At 46.9% G+C, this 26,095-nt stretch overlaps 1 protein-coding gene across 2 annotated transcripts; it reads right to left on the bottom strand.

The window, feature by feature from the left end:
• Window positions 1–347: 347 nt before the first annotated feature.
• Window positions 348–25,941, bottom strand: MAU2 (MAU2 sister chromatid cohesion factor). Of its 2 annotated transcripts, XR_014543333.1 has the most exons (20): window positions 25,289–25,916; window positions 21,719–21,736; window positions 21,427–21,492; window positions 20,204–20,299; window positions 19,524–19,618; window positions 18,969–18,996; window positions 17,004–17,159; window positions 15,226–15,372; window positions 14,289–14,379; window positions 13,193–13,296; window positions 11,508–11,585; window positions 10,828–10,893; window positions 10,560–10,643; window positions 10,284–10,333; window positions 8,014–8,091; window positions 6,528–6,639; window positions 5,700–5,790; window positions 4,568–4,695; window positions 2,253–3,571; window positions 348–2,182 (listed from the first exon to the last, which is right to left on the bottom strand). XR_014543333.1 is itself a non-coding variant. In XM_083594527.1 (19 exons), the coding sequence occupies exons 1-19, from the start codon at window positions 25,832–25,834 to the stop codon at window positions 3,497–3,499; spliced, it is 2,109 nt and encodes a 702-aa protein (XP_083450653.1). In that variant the 5' UTR covers window positions 25,835–25,941; the 3' UTR covers window positions 348–3,496. The 2 variants fall into 2 exon arrangements, 1 of the variants encoding a protein (XP_083450653.1); XM_083594527.1 differs by having other exon boundaries at window positions 348–3,571; window positions 25,289–25,941.
• Between the last annotated feature and the right edge of the window lie 154 nt (window positions 25,942–26,095).

The following is a 26,095-nucleotide window of genomic DNA, read 5'->3' as shown; positions in this document are numbered from 1 at the left end:
CGCAAAGTTGGATGGGTACCCCAATGGTCATCTAGTACAACCCCCTTGCAATGTAGAATCTCAACTAAAGCATCCATGATGGATGGTCATCCAACCTCTGCTGGAAAACCAGCTGGTTCCCACAGGCACCACTGCTCCTACCTAGGAGTCAAACCTTGATTAGAAACTTCATTTTTAAAAACCAAGCTGAAAGGAAGCACCTGCATCCAGACACCTGCACACAGTTCTGCTCAAAATAGAGAGACACACCCAATGACAACCCCCCCCCCCGAGGTTATCCAAAAACCCACCCCATGGACTAAGGTGAAAAGCCACTTTTGCTCCTGAGAATGAAGACAAAATAAAACCACTGTACATTTTTTTTAATGCCTGCACGTTAACGCTAGGAAAAGATTAAACACTTTTTTGGAAAAAGGCTAAAAGACAAAACTGTACAAATTTACTAAAGCGCACTTTCTTTTTTTAAGTACATAAAAAGAACTCTTTCACAGAGAGCCTGACATCAGCAGGAGAGAGGAGGACTGTTAAGAGTGAGCAAGCAAATAATTTCTCACATCAAGTTGAGCAGGTGCCACACTTTCAACTGTGCAAAGTTACAAAGGTGCCCACCTAACTGGCCCAAATGAGGGTTTTCTGGGAAGGTGGGGCCCCTGGTCGTAAGACAGGGGTCTGTTGGGATGGGGTGGGCAGGTGAGAAACTTTTGGGGAGGGGGGCGCAGGTATTACAGCAGACATACTCAACACATGGCCTGAAGAGCCAACCCCTCCAAGCGATTTCAACACGGGCCTTTCCCAAAGGGGTGGGGAGTTTCTAACCCAAAGTGTGGGAGAGTTCTCTCAGGATCAACTTAGTGCTTTTTTCCAAGTTGTAAGAACCACTTAATGCCTCTCAAACACATTTGTCAAAACATGCTTAATTTGTCACTAATATCACTTTTTCCTCTTTTTTAAAAATAAAAAATAAAAATGCCAATATTGAACAACCTATCCTCTTGTTAACTCTAGAGATGGTGCCCAAAGGGTGTCTTGGAGGTGGGGGGCAGAGGAAGGGTGAAGAGTTTAGCCTCTGCGGCAGTATACACTTCTGGTCCCTGAGCAACTGTCTGGGAAAATCAACATAATCATCGCCTCCCCTTTGCCTGAAAATCCTGGGAACAGGCCATCCTTCTGTGCTGCCCTCAGACAAACAAGCAAATGAAAGATCCATTCCATTCAAAAGGGTTTGCAGAAATGTCAGGTTTGCAGATCCAGCTTGACTTGTGTCTCAGCTGAAAAAGCAACTGAGGAAAGGAGGAGCTAAACACTCCCACCCTGCAAAAGGCAACAGGTCTATTATCACTGGTCTCAACACCTTCCTGGAACATTTGGTAACTGGTGGTCTTTATCCCAAGTGTAGGACAAGCCTGTCAGAGAAAAAGCAGGTCCGAGGGTCACTGCAAGGATGAGAAAGACACAGCTCAAGGCTGAAGGGAAGCTTCAGTTCATGATCTCTTCTAGGGGTAAGAGAAGCAGGGACTCCGCTCTAGTGAGCCAACACACTCAGCTTCTTTGAGGCATTACTTCCAAACCCGCTGCAGACACTGAAAGCAACTTCCCTGCTGGGACTTTTTTTTTGCACATCATCAACCATCTCCAGAAATCCTGGAGGGTCTGCAACAGGTTTCAGTAGCAGAATGAAGCAGCCCCACGAGAGAACATGATTAGATAGAGGACACAGGTCATTTTTTCAGTTTATGAATACAGTGGTACCTCCGGTTGCGGATGGGATCCGTTCTGGAGGTCTGGCCGGATCCCGAGGTTTTCGAAACTAAAGAGACTGCTTCTGCGTACACACGCGCAGCAGTAGAGCGCTTCTGCGCATGCACGAGGGGCAAAACCCCGGAAATATACTTCCGGGTTTGCCGCTTACGTAACCGGAGGGATATGTAAGCAGAGGTATGACTGTATTCTTGGTTTGAAAAATCCATGATTGAATGCTCAAGTTAATCTGGTTGAAAAGAAATATTTCCTTTTTAAAAACAAAAACCTACACACGCACGCTAAAAGCATGACTGTGTCCCTGTGCTAAAAACAGAAGTTCTGCACCAAGAAAAGCAGGATTCTGCAACACAATTAAATTATGCGAATTGATCACCAATGCATAATTAGTTTTAGTACTTTGCATAAAATATTCCTGTTTTTGCTAGCCAGAGCAGGGCAAGGGGGCAAGGGCACACTTTTATCCCAACACAGGAAAGCCTCTTGATTTCTACGATCTCGGAACATAATTGCCCACAGAAAACTTTCAAGTCCACTGAGGGCTGGGAATCTGCCTTTTTGAGAAAGAGAGAGGAGATTCTACATGCACTGAACTCTGGCCCCAGTACCACATCCTGCACTTCTCTGGTGCCCCTTGGTGTCCATCTATGCAGGCACATCAGCCTTCATTCCTTCTTGCTCCCACTTTCTCTACTGAGGACACAAGAGGGCTGGGAGAAGCAGGGTCCTTTCTGAGCCACCTTGGTAAAAGGTGGGGGCGGGGGTGGGCAAGGTGAACTTGGCTCTGGTAAGCTGGAGGTATGGCAACTTGGGCAGCCTGCATCTATGAACCTCAGGAGCTACGGAAAGGAAAAGGACAAGATTTGATGAGTTTGCCTTCCCAGTGGGAAATCACTGATTTGGGTGTTCTGTTTTGCTTTTAAGAAACAAAGATGAAAAAGCAATTAAAGGGAAAGAGATTTATCGGGGGGGGGGGGGGGGGGGAGCCGACCCGGCAGATTCAGTAGTAGTTGCGATCTGCTCTCCCGCATGAACTGCCCAAGCCTCCCGTCCCCAAGAACATGGAACAAATGTTCCCTGAAGTGCCCCACACTCCATTTTCACTTTGCTTCTATGCACAGTTCTTTCTACTATATGCCAAGCCAAAAGGAGTCAACTGTTAGGGAATGCACAGTCCATCTTGGCTGGTGGCTACCGGACCACCGAATTGATTTCCTTCAAAAAAACAAACCTAACAGCCTTGGGAGTGTGCCAGTTAAAATGCAAGGATGCAACATTATAACAGGCAGTTTCAAATTAGCTGGGTGGTTTCCTCCCCTGCTCACCCACACCCAGTTTTTTTCCTTCATTAGAAAATTGTCTGTAAAGTTTTGTTGAAAAGAATCAGCTTAATGGAAAGAACACTTTTCCATGTGAATTGCGTAAAACCTAATTCTAGGTCAGGGAACAGATGTATCAAAACCCCTTCTCACAATTGTGTGTGTGTTTGTGTGTGTGTGTGCAATGGAGACACCCACACCCACACACCTCTGCAATCCAGGCAAAACACAGAAACCTTAAGAAGGAGCCGAGAGTGGCCATGCTATCCTGCAAGTCTGTGAAGTATCCTTCCCTAACACAACACTTGCAAGGCAAGGAATCTGCAGCCCAGTGTCTGTTTAAAAAAAGCTCAGCATAAGAAAACCCTCAACTCCGTCGCCTCCTCTTCTCCGAGTGAAGACTGCACATCGCCCTCCTTTCACAACAGGCTGGCCAGACTGGTGGTGGGTCCGTTCTGCGCCTGGAACTGTACAGGTGGGGGTCCGTCTGTCCACTGCAGGTGGGGTGGAGAAACACACACACACAAGCTGAGGGTCAGTGAGCAACCAAAGTGGGAAATGTTATATTACCCTCAAAACCAGTACCATTTAGCAGCCTGTATGCTTGACTGTTTACTTTTAAGTAGAGTTTATTAGCCACTTTGCTACTCAAAAAGCATCATATGCAGCATACACACTAATAAACAATACACTCCCCAACCAAAGCCCCTAAACAGTACTCCAGATCATAAATAAAAATATCCAAATTAACCTATAACATTTAACAAGAAGTTAAAGCACCACCATCCTCCAAATAAAACAGCACCCACCCAAGTTAAACTCCCATCCCTGTTAAAACAATAATTTTAACACAGCAGGCCTCCTTCCACAATTGGAAACCCACAAGAAGAGCCTAAGCACAACAGCAGCAACTCTCCCCACCTGTGATCCCCAGCAACTGCTATTCAAGGGCAGACGGCCTTCCCAACAGTGGAGGGGGAACACAGCCTTGTCCTCCTCCATGAACTGATCTAATATATTTTTAAAGCCACCCATAAGAACTGCCCTGCAGCCCATCTAGTCCAGCATCCTGTTCTCACAGATGGCTCCAAGGGAAACCCACGAGCAGGGACTGAAGAGCAACGGTGGCGACTCTGCCCAGCGAATGACATTCAGAGGATTCATTATAATAATAATTGTCGCCATTAAAATTTATATAGCACCCTTCACCCGTGGATCTCAGGGCGGTCCACAGCACAGAATTACAATATTAAAACCACGGAAGACATGACAGAAATAAGACCAGCAGCAAACCAATAATCCCCCCTCCCACAACACATTTAAAGGGGCACCCTAAACCAGCTCAAATCTGGAAGTTCAGGATGCCTATATAAAGGTAAGCTGGAAAACAGATGCTGCTGGCCCCCCACCTCCTATCGCCCCCTGAACATGAGCTACAGTGGCAGCGGCTGGGGGCCAGAATCCAGCAACGTCTGGAGGGTCTGACATACCGTGATGAGGTTGTGCTCTGGGAGACTACAGGCCTCGATGTGGTCCTGCAGAAGCTGCTGAGAGAAGTTCTGGTGCATCTGCGCGGCTTCGTGGGCATCAATGGCGTTCCCACAGGCCTTGTTCAGGTCTTTTTTTCCGCAGAGGGAAGGGAGAAATGAGGAAAGGAGGGTGAGATGGCAGACTCCTGGCGGGGTTACACACCTAGTCTCTGTCCATTTCAGAAGCACCAACCCACGAAGACGGTGCAATGTTAGGGAGTAGGCAGGCATTAGGCCTGTCAGGTCTAATTTGCCTTTTTACTAGAACACCAACCAGAGCCAAGGGCAATAGGCTGCACAGTCAGAACTTTACCCAATATCTCCCCAAGAAGATCCAGGTGCAAAAGACATACACAGTTAGATTTAGCAAGGGCTTTTCGGCAAATGATATAGAATAAAAAAGATGTTTAAAGTGATTATACAAAAAAAAAAAAAACCTGGAAGCTTTTATCTTAGGGTTTATAGAGACAGAATTCCCCCAAAAGATGATTAAGTTGTTCATGTAGGATTCTTTATGCACAAAAATGGAAAGAAGTTCCCATGAAAGAAAAATGAGTCTCTGCCTGCCATGTGGCAGAGCAAACATGGCAATAAAATAAGATGATATACACCTATATGGTAGCTGCACAGAAGGTCCTTGGGAAGCCCAGGAAATGGCCACCATTTCATTTTCTCTACCAGGAACGAAGCAAATGTTCTGTATTTGAATGTGGCATCCCGACTGTTTCTTTCTTCAAGAGGCCTTATTTTGCAGTGAGTGAAAAGCGAAGACTTTCCCCCTCTCTAATCAAAGTTGATTATCAGGCACCTGGAGGAAGAGGGAAAGTCTCTCCCCCCCTTCCAATAACTAGGAAGAGAGTTCACCCTCAAGGACAGTTTGGCAGGAAGTTTAAAGGCAGCACATAAAAAATAAGTCAGACTCTTGGTCTATCTAGCACAGTATTGTATACTCTTGACTGGCAGGTGCTCTCCAGGGTCTCACCATCTGCTAACCGCCCCTTGTGAAACAAAACATGCCATCAGCGATTGAACTGGGGTCCTTCTGAATGCCAAGCAGCTGCTCTGCCACTCACCCACCTTCTCTGACACTTACCTCGCAGGAGAGCCGATGACCACAGCTGCACGGACATGTCTGGGATCTTGCTTGCCAACTGCATGGCGGGAACCACCATGTTGTTACTCTCCTAGGGGTAGCAGAGCCTTGGATCAAAGGGTGTGAGCAAATCACATGTGGACAAATCCACCCCCAACTCCCCAAATTTCTGCATGAAATGCCCCACACCAAACCGCAGGCGTGGGCTGTGCCTGCCACCCCTAAAAAGACTCCCAAGAATGGAATTCCAGAATGCCTCAACCCCAGTGGCAGCACACAAACACCGTTTGGAATCACAGTACAGTAGAGCAGGAAGAGACCCAAGAGCTCATCTAGTCCAACCTCCTGCAATGCAGGAAAGCTGCAAGGTTGGATGCTTTAGCTGTGATTCCTGTATTACAGGGGGTTGGACTAGATGGCCTTTGGGTCCCTTCCAACTCTATCATATATTTTATGATTCATATATTCTATGATTCCACCAGTTTAAAGGGGATGCGGGGCATGGGGAGGGGGATTTACAGTTCCAATCTCCTCAGCAAACCCTTGGACATCTATTCTGTGCATCTCCACCACCCCCCCCAATAAGCAAACCACATTACAGAAGTTGGCAACTGATTGCAAGTGTCACAATGTGCCCAATATACTCTCGAGGCACCGCTGCTTTCTTGGCAGTTTTGTAAGCAGAGGCCTGATTAGCTCAGGGGAATGAAGAGCATTGCTCGGCGGCATTCTTAAGCTGGATTGATTCCATGCTCCAGTCCCCTTTGGTGACAGAGGAGAAGTGAAACATTGACAAGAGCACGATTCTAGAGAGCCTGTGCTGCTCACCCTGTGATTCCCCAACACATAGAAGATGTGACCCAGGAGGACGAGGGAGCAGGCTGTTAACCGATTCAGGTCTTCCGCGTTTGACATTTTCAACGTCTCCCGCAGAAAGCGCCTGTCGGAAAGAAAAGGAGGAGCCTGAAGCGACAACTGGAATGCAACAAGCCCTGCTGGTTTTTGTCCAGTGACCAGAGGCACTTAAAAAGCTGGAATCCCCCACTAACACCCTCCCTGCAAGGTGCGTATTCCCACTCAAAAAATGTTCTGTGGATTTCTAGGGGACTATTAAGGAGCAAAGCTGATGGTGTTGCCATTCTGCCAGTCTCTTGCCTGTAACTGAGGAGACTGGAGACCTTTGGAATTTGGCTGATAATGAGGAGGATGTATTACAGTGGTACCTTGGGTTACATACGCTTCAGGTTACACACTCCGCTAACCCTGAAATAGTGCTTCAGCTTAAGAACTTTGCTTCAGGATAAAAACAGAAATCGGGCTCCGGCGGCGCGGCAGCAGCAGGAGGCCCCATTAGCTAAAGTGGTGCTTCAGGTTAAGAACAGTTTCAGGTTAAGTACGGACCTCCGGAACGAATTAAGTACTTAACCCGCAGTACCACTGTACCTGCCTTTTATCCTAAGTCTGCAAGATAGCTCGCAACAATTTAAAATCAGACACTGATACAGTCATACCTTGGAAGTTGAACGGAATCCATTCTGGAACTCTGTTCCATTCCCAAAACGTTTGGAAACCAAAACGCAGCTTCTGATTGGCTGCAGAAAGCACCTGCACCAATAGGAAGCTGCAGAAACCCTGTCGGAAGTTTGGCTTCCAAAAGAATGTGTGAAAACCAGAACACTCACTGGCTACCTCAGTGGGAGAGAGGGGAAGCAGAAGGCTCACTCCATCGTCCTTGCTGGGGGCCCAGCTCCACCAGGCGCCTCTTGCCCATGAACTTTGCCAGCTGGTCAGTGTAGGGAGCTACTCATTAGAAACTGCTGCCTGTTTTGATCTTCCTCTTCCCTCCCTGTCCCTTTTCCCTTGTGTGTCGTGGGTTTTTTTGCAGATTGTATGGGCACCAGGGACTGCCTTGTTTTGATTCTATGCAAGCTGCCCTTGGCTGAACAGCAGGATACATAACACTTCACATAATGATAATAGTAATAGTGGTAATCCAAGTTTGCTGGGAGGGGTAAGAGGACAGGGCGATCTCTCCAGAACGAGGAACAGGGTAGGGGATGCCTACTTGTGCCTTTCACCCCAGCTTTGTCAGAACAATGGGGGTTTCCCATCCCCACTGTCATTCATTCCAATAACCCACCTCTGCACAGGATGCCGTGCAGAGAGGCAGGTTGCCACTTGACTTCACTAAGTGCCATCAAAAAACAGGCACACCCAACTAAGCAGCCCCCATTCTCACTCTCTGCCCTCTCTTGCTTTCTCCCTCCCTCTGCATAAGCTGGAACAGCCAGCCAAGCAATCCCACACGACTCACTTGGCTTCGTTGTACCTCCCTTGGAAAAAGGAGAAGAGACCTCGGATGTAGAAGGCTGCGGCTCGCAGGCAGTGGGAGCTGGAGGAGAGGCAGATGCAACAACAAAGAAATGGGCATTAATGGCAATTGATGGGCAGTGATAGCAATTAACTCTTGATGCAGAGACTGGGGAAGGCACAAGCAGAGGTTGTACTTGGGAGTTGCAGCATTTTAATCAACCACTGCCAACAGGCAAAAATAATCCAGACTCTGCCTCTAAGCCCAACAGTTCCCAAACTTTCTCCTTCACAGACCACTTCTGCCTTGCATTCCCAAGGTCCCATGTTCAACCCCTGGAGACATTGGGTAACACAGGGCTGGGAGAGCCACTGCCCGTCCGTGCAGACAGTGTTGAACTAGAGGGACCAATGGTCTGATTCAGTGTATGTTTGCTATTCTTCTTCAGAATCTACCCATGCAAGTGGATTAAGGCATGGAAACTGTGTTTATATTATTTATATTATTAATACTCAGGGTCTCAGGGTGATTCACAACATAAAGGCAAAAAATACATAATAAAAACAAAAACAAAAACCACCCAATAATCCCCCCTCCCCAACACATTTTAAAAGAGCATTGGGTAAGATCTGGTTAAAAGGTAAAGGTAAAGGTACCCCTGCCTGTACGGGCCAGTCTTGCCAGACTCTAGGGTTGTGCGCTCATCTCACTCTATAGGCCGGGAGCCAGCGCTGTCCGCAGACACTTCCGGGTCACGTGACCAGCGTGCCAAGCTGCATCTGGTGAGCCAGCGCAGCACACGGAACGCCGTTTACCTTCCCGCTGGTAAGCGGTCCCTATTTATCTACTTGCACCCGGGGGTGCTTTCGAACTGCTAGGTTGGCAGGCGCTGGGACCGAACGACGGGAGCGCACCCTGCCGCGGGGATTTGAACCGCCGACCATGCGATCGGCAAGTCCTAGGCGCTGAGGTTTTACCCACAGCGCCACCCGCGTCCCACAAGATCTGGTTAAAGAGGGACATTTTTGCCTGGAACCTAAAGATGTATAATGAAGGTGCCAGCCAAACCTGGGAACAGCATGAGAAAGAGACGCCCCCACGACTTCCAGATCAGCTGAGCGGTAAAAGCCTGCAATAGCAGGCAAGGTGTGCTGGGCTTGTTTTTACGCTACAGCCAACGAAGCAGGTGGACTATGACAAAGCTGTCTACTGTGAGGTTCGATGTCAAAGCATTTTGCTGCTGCTATTGGTGGCTGCCTTGCTTCCGCTGGCCAGTCAGGGGAAACTTAAAGCTGCCGCTGTGTGACTCAATGGAAGTGCCAGCACTTCTAGGCTTATTGACATGCAGTTATTCTGGTGCGCAGTGCTCACCTCAGGGGTCTGCAAAGGTATTAGAGCCAGCATCAGGTAGTAGAGTGTGGGAAGACCCAAGAGCTCCAATCCCCACTTGCCCATGAAGCTCACTGGGTTGCCTTGGGGGCCAGTCACCCATGCTCAGCGTTAACCTACCTCACAGGGTTGTTGTGGGGATTAAATGAGAAGGGGGAGAACTGATTATACCACCTTGAGCTACTTGGAGGGAAAGGTGGAGCATAAAGGAAATAAAAGGAATAGAAATGAAAATAAAAAGCACTTGCTTGTGTCAGGTGGTCACTACTAGTGTTAGAAATGTAAATATATAAGCTAGTCACCAAATGGCTCTGTAAACCAAGGTTGCGGTCACCAAGATGGAATGCTGTATGCTGGCTGTTTGGCCGTAATAAGAAGCATTCATTCAAAACGGAATGTCTATTTGCCATTTGGGGGAAAGATGGCTCTAAAGTCTTATTTTTCAAATAATGGACTGATTGTGATTGATTCTGAGTTAAACATTTGGCTAGTTAAGATGACAATCTTGAGCTAGGATAAGAGCTTTGAGAACTTCAGGAAGAAAACCACCTGATGCAGGGACAGTCCACATATCTATTGGCCCATTTGGACCTTTTTTCTTAATGGTAACTGCTCCTGCTCAGGCTGCACAATAAAAGCATCTTGGTTCCAGAAATTTGTTCTCTATTGTGCAGATAAAATATAATGGATAGAATTCTACGGGATAGGGTATTAGGGTGTGAAAACAGTCCAGATCCAATGATCCCCAGCTGGTGGAGTCATCAGGCACCACCCTGGTGCCCAGGCATCTTCACTTGGTTGCTAGTGGACGATAGATAATTTCAAACACTGGTCACTACTAAACCATAAATCTATTTGCTTCCAAGCATAACTGGCGCACATACCTCACAGGGAAGTTGTGATCTGGATTTATCCTTTCCAATAAACTGTAAAGCTAGAGGAGAGGAGAAAAGGAGGATGTTTAATGTTCAGCAATACACATTAAAAACAGCAAAGGGGTACATCTGTGGCTTTCTCAGATGTTGCTGGACTCCCAGCAGCTATAATCAACCCTGACCACTGGCCACACTGGTAGGATGAGGGTGTTGGGATTCCATAGATGTTCCCAACCAGTGCTCTGAAAGGCAAGTCCAGGACTGAAGCCAAGGGAATCTTCCTACCTCTTGATGCCGGTTTCCCTCCCTGATGTAGACGCTCGCCAGGTTAGTCACAATGAAAGCCCACAATTCCTGGTGGGTGGTGAGCTGTGGGTGTGAGGAAGAAGAGGAAGAGGAAGAAAGGCAAAGTCAGAACATGACTAAAAACAACAACCCAACTCATAGAAGGCAGGATTTCACATTTTTGTTAAGGAACTGTGTTTGAAGAAGAATGCCTGGACACAGGAAGCCAACTTCTGGTTCTCTGTTGAGACACTGAATCCAGCCTTACCCTGAGTGCTGTGGTGAACTGAGCTTCCGCGTTGTCCATGCAGTTTACGGAAATACAGTACAGCCCCTGCGAGGGAAAAAGAGAAATTAGCATTCCAAGGTTCAACAACTCTGGCCTCTAGAGAGAGGGGTGGGGTGGGAGAGAGCACAGAAGTAGTAGTGGGTATAAAACCCTTTTGTCATGAAACTTGATAGAAAACAGAAATGAACCAATCCCCTCTCCTCACTACAAAGGAATAGAACAGGGACCCCCCCCCACACAAGTCTACTTTCAGAGAAACTGGAAGGGGCGAAGAAACAGGAGCAGCTTTTTCTGAACTAACAATTTGTCTTTTCTATTCTTTTGCAGCTTTTAAAAATTCAATGCTTATCGCTGCAATAATTTTAGGCAAACTGCTTTGTACAGTCCGCCTGGAAAACAGTTTATAAATACTGCAAATAAATCAATGTAAGTTGTTTAAAACAATAAAATGTAACAACAAATAAATTTTAACTGGATTCAGTTGAAGGAGGTTTACCCCCCACCCGCCCCTGCCCCAATTACATGGCTTAAGAAGAAGCAAGACAGAGTCTCTTGGGCTTAATTTTTTTTTAAAAAAAGAAATCCTCTGTGCATTGTAGATCTGGAAGGGAATCACAGTGAAGAGCACACCCCCATCAAACTCAGGCTGATATACTTACCAGCAGAGTGTGGAGCTGAGCTGCGTGGTTTGAGAAGAGCCGAGGAGACTGCTGGCAGAGCTGGCAAACCTGGGAGATCTTTTGGAAGACGAGGCAAATGGGAGGGAGAGGTGGCATTTAAGTTAGTGCTCTGGGTTTCTTTCCCACACTGACGGATCTTTCCCCCACAAAGCCCCAGGAGGTTCACCTCCGGCCCCTCTGCCTGCCATTCCTCCAGCATCTTTCACCAGTCCCAGCCAAGTGATGTCTGCAGTACTGCTGCTGCTGCTGCAGTAGAACACCCCTCTCTCCTCAAGGTGGGGGAGCCTTGGGGCTTTCCCCCAGACCAGCCACCCCCTCTCTGGCCCCCGGTCCCTTGCCTTGCTGGGATTGTTTCCTTGCACTCCAATGATGCCTCTTGATTGACCGGACCAAGGACAGAGAAGTGTGTATAGAAACTAGCCTGCTCTACAAAGCTAAAATGTTTACCTGTTGTCCCACCCTCTTTTGCCTCTGGCCCCACCCACCATGTGGCCCCTGGAAGGTTATCCAGCAGAATGTGGCCCTTGGGCTGCTAAGACAGCCTTTGCCAAACCACAGCCCCCTCCTGATCACAGAATTGTAGAGCTGGAAGGGATCAGATGGTCATCTAGTCCAACCCCCTGCAATGCAAGAATCTAATGAGCTGTAACTGCTATCAGCTGTTTTGGACTGCAACTCCTACCAACTCCAGGCTGCACTAAGAGCTTCTCAGCGCTGCTGTGCCTTCAGCAAGCACCGTTGGGCTTTGCCTGCTCCTCTGCCCTCAAAGGACGTGAGAAAGGAATCCCTGGAATTCACTTTTATAAATACCGTATTAGATTAAGGTCTAAATTACAATACCGTAATTTCCCCCCTTTCTTGAAATGTACACAATATCTTTTTTCTTTTCTTTTTTTGTTTTCTATATGGGTACTATTTCTTGTTTCTTCTTTTTTGTGTCTTACCTTACTCTGCACACTAGGCTTATAACTTTTTTACAACCTGATGTTCCTGTAGCTTAGTTAGATGAACTTTTGCCTAAAAACAAAGGAATGAACTGTCATTTCCAAATCTTTTGAAAAAAGGTCACCCCAATATCAATAAATCAATTTTTATATATGTAACTGCATAATGTATTATGTAATACGAATAGCATGTATATAGGAAAAATGGAGTCTGCAAATTTTCTAATACTTGTACAATGTTTTGTACACTGTGTATCACTTATTATTGCTTAGAATAAATCGTGGTTGTACTTTGTCTTTGTTTCTGCCACAGGCACCATAATATTCCCACATCACTTGGACTGCATGTTCTGCACACAGATTACTTTTTGGTATCTGGAGTATGGATGGCTCCTGCTTCCAGTGCTTTTCTGATGCTTTTAAATTTTCTTTTACAGATGTAAAAATTCTAAACAGTTCCATAAAGTTTTTAAGAGTGCTGATACTTATGAGTAGTAACGTTACATATACGGTGATTTCAACTCTTCATTTTGGGGTGACCTTTTTTCACAAATGAGAAGAATTAGTCCCTTTTTCAGTGTTTCTAAGAAAAAGTTCATCCCTTTAAGATATAGGAAATCGTTTTTATAACCCTACTGCACACTTGTTAATTTTGTACTTTTTATTTTCCGATAAAGAATATAAAGCAGGAACCCCTAGAATACAGAAACTGGGCTCTACCTCCTGCAGGGCTGTGGCTTTGTGCCCCGTCACGAGGCGGCACATGATGATGTGTTCCAACAAAATCACTTGGAAGGAAGACAAGATAGGGCTGCAGTCCAGCACTAGGAAGTAAAAAAGAAATGGTGGCGCCTTTAGTGTGGGTAGAGAGGAGGGCAAAAGTAGCTGTGACAGCCTCTCCAAGGGCAAGTGGACAGAGCCGCTCAGCAATCTTGATATTCTGTGGGCACTTCTTTGGGCTGCCAAAGCCACCTTCTGGCCCCAGCCCCCTTTCCAATGGGGAAGGGGGGGGGGCGGAACTGAGCACACCAAAAAGGGACATGCCAGAAGCAGTGAGGTGAGGGGTCCTTGCATTTCTGAAGTCCCAGTGGGGAATAAAGAAAACTCGGGGCTCATTCACGCTTACAAATAGATCTTGGTTGACGTTGCAGTGTAACAAAAAGATAGCACATTTTTCTGTGTATAAGACAATGCTTTTTGCTTAAAAAATTAGGCAAAAATTGGGTGTCGTCTTATACACAGATAGTGAATGCATAGGGGGGGCGTGCGATTAATGGCAGCAGCAAGCAGGAGATTGGCAGCAGTGATTGGGCGGGTGATTGGTGGCTGCTGGCAATTGGCTGTGGCTGCGGCAATTGGGCAGGCGATTGGCGGCTGTGGCAAGTGGGCGGGTGGGCTGTTGGTGGCGGCAAGTGGGCAGACAACTGGCGGCTGCAGCGAGGTGTGCAATCGGCAGTGGCTGTGGCAAGCAATTGGCGGTGGCGGACAGGCGGGTGAGCGATTGGTGGAAGTCACCTCCCCCACCCCCCAAAAAGTGCTAAATAACTTAATTTTGGGTCGTCTTATACACAGAAAAATACGGTAAATGGTATTTGCTGGTAGTGGGTTTGAGATGGGGGTATGACTGGCCTTAGAAAAGGGGATTGACAACCCTCCACAAAAAAGGTGGCAGTGATAAAGGGGAGGTGCATAGTGGGGGTGGGGGAGAAGGACACTCTCTGGTAGAGATTTAACATGCACATGGTGAGCATTCCAAGCACGGAATCTCAAAAGAACGAAGACATAGGCAGGGAAGAAAATAATTCCTGCCGCTCACTTTTGAGTTTCTCCAGCTGCATAAGCGCCTTGTCCGTGTACTTCTGTGCCTTCTCCAAGTATCCGGCCTGCATTGAGTGCATTACTGTCACCTGTGGAAACAAACAAACAGAAGCCTTTTGCCATCAATCTGCAAGAAAACAAAAGAGCCAGTGTGGTGTAATGGTTACAAGTGTTGGACTGGGACCTGGGAGACCAGAGTTCAAATCCTCACTCAGCCATGAAGCTCACATTCAGAGCAGTCACTGCTTCTTGGCCTAACCTACCTCACAGGGTTGCTGTGAGGGTTAAATGAGATGGGGGGGGGGGGAGAACGATGAACGATGTACACCACTGTGAGCTGTCACACTCATCCCTCACAGCAAAGATAACTTGACCCACTTTCCCACCAAGGGCTATAAGAGAGAATTTTTCATGAGCTGCCCAAAAGCTAAAAGAAACCTGCTCTTGTAATTCCTGCAGGGGAGAGCTGAGCTGGCAGTTAACAGGAGCTGCAGGAATCGAGAAAGCATTGGCTGGCTTCATGGTTTTCCCCACATTGTGATTTTTGCACAGTACACACATACATATATCATGATTTGCGATACATTGCCAGGTCAAAAATTATGAACCTGTTATCATGATATGGACTTCAAAACAGTTTTGGAGGATATAGTGATATATCACCCAGGCTTAGTGTGTGTCTGGTATGAGTCACATGCATTGCATTGTATCAATGTAAGTTCTACACTGTTACACCCACTTGAATTAAATGGACCTAAGTTTCCAGTAGATCTACTCTGAGTAGGACTAACACTGGATATAACCCCAAGCCTTTGGCCTCCCTTACCATGGGCCATGCAGCCCCTGTGACCTGGACAGAACAGTAGTGCAACACTGGTATAGCTTCCTAGGACGTGGCCCCAATCTTGGGTTCACAAGTGCATTGAGCAGCTCACCAAGTAGACCAGCACACACATGTGCTCCTTGGGCAGCCAGTGGAAGAGGTCAGCAGGGTTGCTGGGCAGGATCTCATCGTCATGGAGGGTGGAGATGGTCTGGATGCACTGCTGGAGCTGCTTCAGGCAAGGCTTGACACTCTTCACCTGGGGAAAGGAAGGGGTCACCTCAGCAAAGAGAAAAGCTACCACCTGCTGATTTAAATGTTGTGAAGCGCCCTGAGATCTACGGATGAGGGGTGGTATACAATGATTATTAATCCCACTGAATGAGGGGGCGGAGGGGAGGGCTTCCCCTCTGTTCCTCTCCCAGCTGCCTTCCTTCTCTCCCCCCCTCCTCGGCTACAAAGCTGTCATGGCACTGCTGGTGTGGGCCCAGGCTGCAACCTGGATGCAGTCCAATTGTCAAGCAGATTTCTAAGTTGTTAGGAGAGTACCCTGAGAATCCCAAGAAACTCGAAGCTCTTCTTTTCGGAATTACAGATAATGATGTACCAAAAGAGTTGGTTAACTTATTTATGTATACAACGACAGCAGCACAAATACTGTACACCCGAAGATGGAAAGGAGGAGAGGTTTCAATAGAGGAAGAATGGCTTTTGAAAATGATGGGAGTATGTGGAACAGGCAAGATTAACAGCAAAGATTAGAGCCCAAAATTACAAAAAAGAATCCTTGAGGACTGGAGACCTGTTACTGAGTATTAAAAAAAAACTACTGAAGGGAGATGAAATATGAGCAACAGCATCAATTATTAAAATAAATAGGTTAAACTGTATGTATTGAATAGTGTATATGAAACAGGCAGCATTCAAGGGTAAATTATGGAAAGCATGTAGGGGGAAGATGGGTTATGGTCTATGTTAAAATATGTAAGGCTTTTTTTGTGGGTGAAAAATCAATCAATAGGTTTTTGGTTTTTTTTAAAAAAAGGCGAGTACCCTGGGAAGAGGGAATGACTATTAAACCACTCTGGGAGTCATAGCTCTCGAAGAGGAATGGGGGCCTCCAAACAACTCCCAGCACCTCAACAAACTACAGCTCCCAGGATTCTTGGGGGGGGGGGGAGAGAGAGCCATGACTGCTAATATATAGTGCGAAAGTGGCGCAAGTGTGCCTTAGTTGGATACAAGCCACTGAAATGATTGGAGATGACTTAACCGAGGCCTATTCATTTCAATGGGTCCAGTGTTTCCCAAACTTGGGTCTCAAGAAGAAGAGGAGTTTGGATTTGATATCCCGCTTTATCACTACCCTACGGAGTCTCAAAGCGGCTGACATTCTCCTTTCCCTTCCTCCCCCACAACAAACACTCTGTGAGGTGAGTGGGGCTGAGAGACTTCAGAGAAGTGTGACAAGCCCAAGGTCACCCAGCAGCTGCATGTGGAGGAGCGGAGACGCGAAACCGGTTCACCAGATCACGAGTCTACCGCTCTTAACCACTACACCACACTGGCTCTCAAGCTGTTTTCAGACTACAATTCCCATCATCCCTAACCACTGGTCTTGCTAGCTAAGGATGATGGGAGTTATAGTCCAAAAACAGCTTGAGACCCAAGTTTGGGAAACACTGGACTAGCCCCAATAATATTTCCTTGAATATAACCCAAAGGCTCCAATCCTAACCTCACTTATCTGGGAGCAAGCCCAAGTGAATTCAAAAAGACTTAGAAGACATAGCTAAGCTTGCCACTACAAGCTTTTTGCTTCTAACCGCTGCAGGATGCAAGGATGGGGGAGGGGGAAACTACCAGGCATCTGTAGTGCCTTCCACTCACCTGACCAGCATCCAGGTAATGTGTCACTTGCAGCACCAAGAAGAAGACTCGCAGAGACTCCTTCTGGATGGGGTTCCCCTGCCAGTTCTCCACTATCTGCCCGCACAACGTAAGCAATGGATGCACCTCTTGTAACTTCCTCTCCATAAGGAGCAGCTGACGAGTATGAAAAAAAGGAGGGAAGAGGCAAAAAAGGAAAAATCAGAAGATCAAAGTAAATCTTGCCTGTCATGTGACTACTTTAGAATTATAAATCTGGTCCGGAGGGCTGAGGGACTCTCCGGAGAAACATTTGAGAAGGCTGCAGGGCAAACAAGAAGGATAAATTCATTCATGCAGTACAGGATGTCACCCAAGTTTTTTGTTGTTTTTTTAAAATGTTTCTATTGTTTTGTTCCAGGTAATTAAAAGGAAAAGCTCTAAGCCCCCCCCCTCCCCACCTGCTCCCAGAACGGTGGTCATCCCCACCAAAAACCATTATATTGGTTTTACTGGCATAAAATGTGCATATGGTTTGTTCAAGTCATTTGGCGTTTGTGAGTTAGCTTTTCCATTAATGCCAGGTGACATACTGCAGCTGACCACTCCACTGTCAGGTTAACACTTAAAGTCCTCCAGTGTTTAGCAATTGTCATCACAAGAGGTTGTATTGAGTTCTTATCCCATAAGGTGTAAATTCCTCCCTTTCCTTTCTCATAACAGATAACACTCTTAATAAAGTCTTAAAATTAACTTAAGATGTTGCGCTTTGTCAAAACTTGCATTTCCAAACATCGTTATTTTTCATGGGAACATTTACTAGAACTCATGACCTTTTGATTTAAAAAATACAGAGTGATATCAAACATCAGCCCTACTCAGAATAGAACCACTGAAAATTAATGGACCCAAATTAGTCACGTTCATTGATTTCAATTTCACTGTGTGAATGAGAAAGTGTGGGGGAGAGGGCTGTTATTATGATGACTATTTCATTATTAGGGTGTCCGTCAGTTAACTTTTTATATTTTTATCACTGATATTCTGTAATGTGTTTTTAATGTTGTACACCACCCTAGGGGCTTCTGATGAAGGGCAGTATATAAACTGAATGAATGAATAAAATAATAGTACAGTGGTACCTCGGGTTAAGTACTTACTTCGTTCCGGAGGTCCATTCTTAACCTGAAACTGTTCTTAACCTGAAGCACCACGTAAGCTAATGGGGCCTCCTGCTGCCGCCGCGCCGCCCGAGCACAATTTCTGTTCTCATATGGAAGCAAAGTTCTTAACCCAAGGTACTATTTCTGGGTTAGCAGAGTCTGTAACCTGAAGCGTATGTAACCCGAGGTACCACTGTACTACTCGGTAGAGCAGATGCTGGATACAACCAACATTATTTGTTTTAAAACATCCCCACAGCATCCCATTTGGGTTTCAAGGCTGAGTGGTAAGAATATAAGCATAGCCCTGCTGGACTGCACCCCATTTAGTTCTGTATTTTTATCTTAATTCAAGGAGTCAAGCAAGCAGCAAGAACTAGATCAGAGATGGGGGAACATCTGTGGCCCTCCAGATCCTGCTGGACTAGCAGCATGTGACCACCGGCCATGCAAGTGGATGCTGGAGTCCAAGATCCAGAGCGCCAGAGATTTCCCTGCCCTTGATCCAAGGAGAAGCATTCCCTACTCTCAGCAGAGAATACGACTTCTAAGGTTGGGGATAGGGAACCTGCCACCCTCCAGATGTTGCTGAACTACAACTCCCATCATCGCCCCTGACCATTGGCCGCAATAGTTGTTGGAGACATCGGGGGGGGGGCACCACAGGCCGCCCACTTCTGTATTAAAGATATATTTAGGGTGATGTGTGGCTTAATGCAGCCTTCTATTTGTAGGCCACAGCTGAACTGCCCATCTGCAGGTTTGCGATCTAGCAAATCCAGAACTATTTAAACCGGTTTCTCCAAGCACACACACAACTTACCATGCCTTTGCTTAGCAGAAACAGGGCTCTGAAAGGGGGGAAAAATAACAAATTGAAGATTCTAAAATACAGACAAGATCACCAGAAGTGCAAGGAAGCTAAGAACTTTCAATTAAAGTTTTTATACCATGCCATTCCACTGCAATGAGCTTAATGTATTTAAAACATCTAAACACAATTACAAGCAAGCATCTAAACACAATTAAAAGCAAGCATCTTAAAACAATTGTATTCTCTGACAGCTAATAACTTCAAGGCTGCCAGGAACAGTATCTTTTGGCCATCTTATGCATGGGTGAACAGGAATACTTTTCAATTCCTCCGGAAAGCTGATAATGAGAGAGAGAGAGAGGGCATTCCACAAGCAGGGAACCACCACTGAGAAGGCCCCCATCATAAGCCTGTGACAACCAAGCAGCCCCCAAGGAAGCTTTGCAACTCTCTCTTGAAAGGTTGAATGAGCCCCCAGAGTACCCCTAATAATCCCGGCCCCCGCGCCCCGACTCCATCAACTTTGGTGGCAAAAGACCAGTTGCCCCATAAGAAAGGACTCACCTTGTATATTCCGACCCTACCACACGGGCGTACTCTGCTCCAACCCCCAGGAGGTCGCAAGCAGACACCAAATCTTTTTCAAGTGTGTGAAGTTGCTAAGTGGAGAAAGAAATACACACACAGTTACATTTCGAAAGTAGGCTACTTCTTCCTTTCAAATCTGATCCTACAGCTAACTGCAGAAGCTGACAATGTCAGTATTGAGTTTTCTATTACTGTTGGGGGGGGGCTGGTGGTTTTTCATTTGTTTCCCCAACATGTTGTATGAAATATAAATGTGTTATATCATATACATTATACAATGCAATTACGCGCATACATACACATATATATACATCTACACACACACACACACTCAATGTAAGCCACTGGGAAACCCTTTGAGTGACAAGTGAGTAGTGAGTTTAATCAATGAAAACAAATCGTTCAGCAGAGCATGAGGTTCTTAATCTCAGGGTTGTGGGTTCAAGCCCCACCTTGTGCAAAAGATTCCTGCATTGCAGAGGGTTGGGCTAGATGACCCTCGGGGTCCCTTCCAACTCTACAATTCTTTGAGTAAGTAAATTGATCTGCCCACTTTTGCCTCTGGCCCCACCCACCACTAACACACGGCCCCACAGAAGGTCACACAGTCCTCCGGCTGAAAATGGCTCACCACCCTTGGCTTAAAATAAGCATACCGCCAGCTGGAAGAGGAGGCGGCAGTGCCAGTATGGAGTCTGCTGTGAAATCTGGATGGCTTTACGAAGCAGGGGTTTTGCAGTGTCGACAGAGTTCTGAAACAAAACAAATCAAATCAATAAAAATATGGATATAAAGGGAGGGACCCAAAGTTCTAACCCAAAATAGGAGAATCAACAAGAAGATGTCAGACTGAGCTAAGAACTTCAGCCAGTACAGATGTACCTTGGAAGTCAAATGGAATCCATTCCAGAAGTCTGCTCGACTTCCAGAAACCAAGCCGTTTGGGAACTGAGGTATAACTGTATTAGAAATTCAGATATAGAAGACAGGAGCCAAATAGCTCCTTAAACCAAGGTTGCAGCCGCCAAACCAGAATGTCTAGTTGCCATTTTGGGGGCAAGACAGCTCTAAAGTCTTATTTTTCAAATGATGGACTGACTGTGATTGACTCTCAGTTAAACATCTGGCTAGCGAAGATTGATAAGCTTGAGCTAGGTTAAGAACTTTGAGAACTTAAAGAAGAAAAATTACTTGATCCAGTCCATATATCTATTGGCCTATTCCTACCTCTTTTTCTTAATGGTGACATGGACCATTCATAACAAGGGCTATTCTTCACAACTGTGAGAATGGCAGTGGGGTAAGTGAAGACAAGCGACAACAATTAACTATAACGTTCAGCACTCCTGCTGAGACTGCACATAAAAAGCATTTTGGTTCCTGAAATTCATTTTGATTGCACAGATAATACATAACTAATAGAATTCTACAGGATTAAGTACTAGTGTGTGAAAACAGTCAAGAGCCAATGATCCCCAGGAATGTTGAGAAAGAGCTCTGTCCCATTCTGAGTAGCCCAATCTGAGCATGGAGGGAGTGTCTGTCATCTCTCCTCTTGCACTCTGCCAGGTGCTCAGGATCAACCAAGCGCTCTGTCTCTTGCCTGCCTCCACAGATACACACTCCAACATGCAATCCCATGTATCAGCAAGCAATAAAACTGCAAGAGCCTGGTTGCCGCATCAGGCCAAAGGCCCATCTAGTTCAGCACTCTGATCTCAGTGTCCAACGAGTTGACCTCATGGAAAGCCCACAAGCAGCACTGTCTCAGCTCTGCTCTATTTTGTAAAGCACCTTTCTAAGTCTTTTCTGGCTGCTGACCCCACGGACCTTTGGGATTTAAAGAACTGAGTGGGAAATACATTCTTTCTCCACTTACCTCCTGACAATACAGCTCTGACAGCAGGCTGGCAGCTTCAAATTTGACATCCTCAAACTGCGGAATCTGACAGCATCCAAGTTAAGTTAATATAGTAAAAAAAAAAATGGTGGAGCAATTGTTTTAAGGGGTATCCAAAAAACAGGGAGCACAGTTGCTTCTTGAAATTTATATTAACAAAACCAAAGCATGGAACCAATGGGGCTTGTTAAACGCTCTGTTGACACGTAGTTGTGTTGTCCCCTCCAAGCAGCACAACCCCCGTTTCCATGAGACCAGAAAAAAAGGATACTTGCTGTGATATCAGCCACTGTAAGAGAAACAGAGAGAAATGAGGTATTCCTGGAATCAACAAAAATGAAGCTCTCGACATAAATCGAATGGGAAGACTTTGAGACAGCTTGGAGTTGTCACTACTGAGCTGCCTTGTCCCTTGCACCATATTTTAATCCTTTCCACAACAGGGACATAGGAAGCTGCCTTCTACAGAGCTAGACTGGTAGCAATGTTTCTCTACAGAGATTCAGAATAGAGTCTCTCCCTGTCCTACTTGGAGATGCCAGGAATTGAACCGGGGACCTCCTGAACGCAAAGCAGGTGCTCTAACCACTGAGCTATGGGGCTTGCCACTGGAAATAAAAGATGAACAGAGCACCCTCTTTGGGTGTCCACCTTTCACTTCTCTTTCTTTTCTGTTCTCAAGATGCCGACACAGCCGTGCCCCTTGGAAAAGTCCACAGTACACTTTCATTCTCCCCACACACTTTCTGATGGTCTCAGTTCATTCTTGGGATGCCCCCACACCTACTTTATCCAGTGTAGGTGTAGTGGTTAAGAGCGGTGGACTCGTAATCTGGTGAACCGGGTTCGCTTCCCCGCTCCTCCACATGCAGCTGCTGGGTGACCTTGGGCCAGTCACACTTCTCTGAAGTCTCTCAGCCCCACTCACCTCACAGAGGGTTTGTTGTGGGGGAGGAAGGGAAAGGAGAATGTGAGCCGCTTTGAGACTCCTGAAGGGGAGTGATAAAGCGGGATATCAAATCCAAACTACTACTACTATTATTATTATTATTATTATTATTATTATTATTATTATCCTAAAGGGCTCCAGCTCAACCATAGAGCCCCTGCTTTGCATGCAGAAGGTCCCAGGTTCAATCCCCAACAACATCTCTAGGCAAGGCTGAGAAAAGACTTCTTGCCTGAAACCCCAGAGCAGCTGCCAATCAGTGTAGACAGTACTGAGCTAGGTTGACCAATGTTGACTGACTCACTGCAGTTTTCTACACTCCTACTGAGTTGCTTCCTCCTGCTCTGTTGTTCCTTTTCAAGGGTGTTCTCCTCTTTGCTTTCCCTTCTATTAACTGAGGCAGCTCACACCACCAAACATATTTAAACCAAACACAACAAGCAATAGGGGCCCTTTCAACCTTCTACTTATTCTCTAACACACCGCAACCTCAATGTCTCTCCTTCTCACTGTTCCACATTGGCACTGCTATATATATGCACAGCAGGGGAAATTATGTAGCTCAAACCCTTTCCTGTATATATGCATGTAACATTTTAACAAAATGGGAGAATTTTGGGCTGCTGTCACGAAATTCCTACACCATTGTAATAATACAAGGAGTTCAAGCTTTCTTCCTGCCCTTCCTGTTTAACACTGAACTGGGGATGAGGACACCAATAGGACCATAGCCAAAAAAGGCCAACGACAGAGAGATGGGAGTGGGTATCAACATGCTCTGGGAAACCATGAAGTTTGAAAAAGTAAAAATATGTTTTTTAAAAACATAACAAAAAATTATGTGGGCAAAAAATACAGCCCAGTGAGGGCAGGGGATTGTTATTCTATCAGAGACAGCAGCTGAAGAACTTTTTGAACTTTTTTGTTGTTCTCCACCTTGGGAAACTGAATAGTAATTTTTTTATAACTGCAACATATGCTGACGGCACGCTCCCCCCACCCCAATATATCTACACCTAGCAAACGCTATAACAGGCATCCCCAACCTGCGGCCCTACAGATATTTTGGCCTACAACTCCCATGATCCCTAGCTAACAGGACCAGTGGTCAGGGATGATGGAAATTGCAGTCCAAAACATCTGGAGGGCCGAAGGTTGGGGATGCCTGCTCTATAACATCCACTATCACATCCACACACATAACATGCACCTAATATAAATACTTGTCATCCATCCCCAAAAACACACACACAAGATATATACATCCACACAGATGTAAAAATACTCCGGGTCCCCTTCCTGGACATGCAACACACGACAGACACACACACAACATTAATATGTAACACCCCTCCACATCACACATGCATGCATACACACAAACACTTGTGCACGCACATAACATTAATATGTAACACCCCTCCACATCACACATGCATGCATACACACAAACACTTGTGCACGCACATAACATTCTCTCTGTAATATATAAACGCATATATGCACTGTCTCTCTCACACACAAGCAAAATATATCGTATCTGTGTGTATGTGTATATATACACACCGTCCCCCATAAAATGCAATACACACACATGGGCAAATCTCTCTCTCTCTCTCTCTCTCTCTCTCTCTCTCTCTCTCTCTCTCTCTCCAGGCTTGATTATTGTAACTCGCTCTACACGGGGCTGGCCTTGAAGCTGACCTAGAAACTCCAGCGGGTGCAGAATGCCGCGGCAAGGCTCCTTACGGGGTCCTTGCCGTGGGATCACATTCATCCAGTGCTTTACCAACTGCACTGGCTCCTGGTGGAGTACAGGGTCAGGTTTAAAGTGCTGACAGCCTCTCCCGGTATGCCCCGCGGAGGACCTTAAGGTCCATAAATGACAACACTCTGGAGGTTCCAAGTTGCAAGGTAGTTAGATTGGTCTCAACTAGGGCCACGGCCTTTTCAGTACTGGCCCCGACTTGGTGGAACGCTCTGGCACAAGAGACTAGGGCCCTGAGGGACTTGACATCTTTCTGCAGGGCCTGCAAGACAGAGTTGTTCCACCTGGCCTTTGGTTTGGACTCAGTCTGACCCTTATGTTTCCCTCCCCTTACGGTTTTGATCTATGGGCTACCTTTAAAATGAGGCTGCATTTTAAATTGCATTTTAACCTGTATTTTAAATTGTTTTTCTCCCCCATTATTTTTTTATTGGAATTTTACTGGTGTTAGCCGCCCTGAGCCCGGCTCTGGCCAGAGAGGGCAGGGTATAAATAACATTTATTATTATGACATATATACACCTGCACAGGCAAAACGTATCTCTCTCTCTGTGTGTGACAGCCTTCTCATTCACTGCTCCCTTCCTAGAGAAGCCAAACTGGCTCCCTCCTTTGCTGTCCTTCAGCCCTTCTCGTTGCTGAAGACCTTCCTGTTGCAACAGGATTTTGGGAAATGACTGCTTTTAATGAAAGGGCTGGCCCTGTGCTGCTTTTATTCTAATCTGTGTGTTTTCAATGGAATTAAAACTAAAACTATATATATATGCACACACCATATATTAACTCTCTCTCTCTACATATAACATGCATACACACAAACACTACACACAGCACCTGTAAATCCACGTGCAACATAAATACAGTGCATCTATCTGTATCTGGACATACAGTGCACGCACACATGTATGTGTATGCATCTGCACACAATACATGGCATCCCACACAGGCACACAAACACGAATGTGCACGCACAGCCTGCCTTCCTCTCTCTCTACACACACACACACACACACACACACACGGGAAATATAAGCTGGTACTCTCTCTGTAACTGTGTATCTAACACCCCTGCACACAAACGCCACCCGCCACCCCACATATGCCCGTGTCCGGCCTTCCCTCACCGCCTTCTCGAGGTGGCTGCGCGCCTGCTCGCCGTTCCGCGTGTGGTGGTAAAGGACGGAGCCGAGCTGCAGGTGGGTCCGGGCCTCGACGCGCGCCGGAGGCTTCCTGGGCAGCACGGCCTGCAGGCAGTGCACGCAGAGGCGCACCTTGGGCGGGCTGGAGGTGCGGAAGTGCTCGGCCAGGCCCAGCAGCGCCACGTACCACGACTCCGAGGAGCCGCCCGACGACGAAGAGGCCGCCGCGGCCGCGGGAGACGACGACGACGGAGGGCCTCCGGCCGCGGAAGAGGAGGCCGAGGACGACGACGAGCCGCCGCCATTGCCGTCTCCGCCTCCTCCTCCTCCCGCCGCCGCCGCCTCAGCCCCGCCGGGCGGCCCGCCCGACGGAGGCTGAGGCGCCGCCGCGGACGACGATGACGGGGCCGTGGTCGCGGACACCGAGGAGGAAGAGGGGGGCGGGGGCGCCGTCGTCGTCGCCGTTGCGGAGGAAGAGGCCGCGGCGGCGGAGCCACCGGCTGCCCCGGCCGCAGCGCCCACGGCCGCCATCTTAGATTTACCTCAGAAATGATAAGACATGGATTGTCAGGGCCGAGGGGAAAGGGGGCGGGGCCGCGACGCGCGCGGGCCTAGCGCAAAGCGTGACGGGAAGACGAGTGCCGGCGTTGTATGAAGTAAGCAGCGGGCTGGGGCGCTTGGACTACAATTCCCGTCAGGCAGCGGGGTGGGGAGGGGTGACGGGAGTTGGAGTCCGACAAGCGTCTCCTGCGCGAGAGGTAAAGGAGATGCGCTCCTCTCGCGAGATTTTTT

This window comes from Podarcis filfolensis (genome assembly GCF_964270895.1).
Source record: "Podarcis filfolensis genome assembly, chromosome: 18".
NCBI lineage: Eukaryota > Metazoa > Chordata > Lepidosauria > Squamata > Lacertidae > Podarcis > Podarcis filfolensis.
The sequence above is the reverse complement of the archived record's forward strand: the minus strand, read 5'-3'. Positions and strand labels throughout refer to the sequence as shown.

Coding starts and splice junctions, on each gene's coding strand:
- MAU2 (XM_083594527.1), bottom strand. CDS start 25,834: ATGGCGGCCGTGGGCGCTGCGGCCGGGGCAGCCGGTGGCTCCGCCGCC. Junction 15,373..17,003: donor ATTACCTGGATGCTGGTCAG/GTGAGTGGAAGG, acceptor TCCTTTCCCCAG/GTGAAGAGTGTCAAGCCTTG. Junction 3,572..4,567: donor CAGAGCACAACCTCATCACG/GTATGTCAGACC, acceptor CCCCACCTGCAG/TGGACAGACGGACCCCCACC.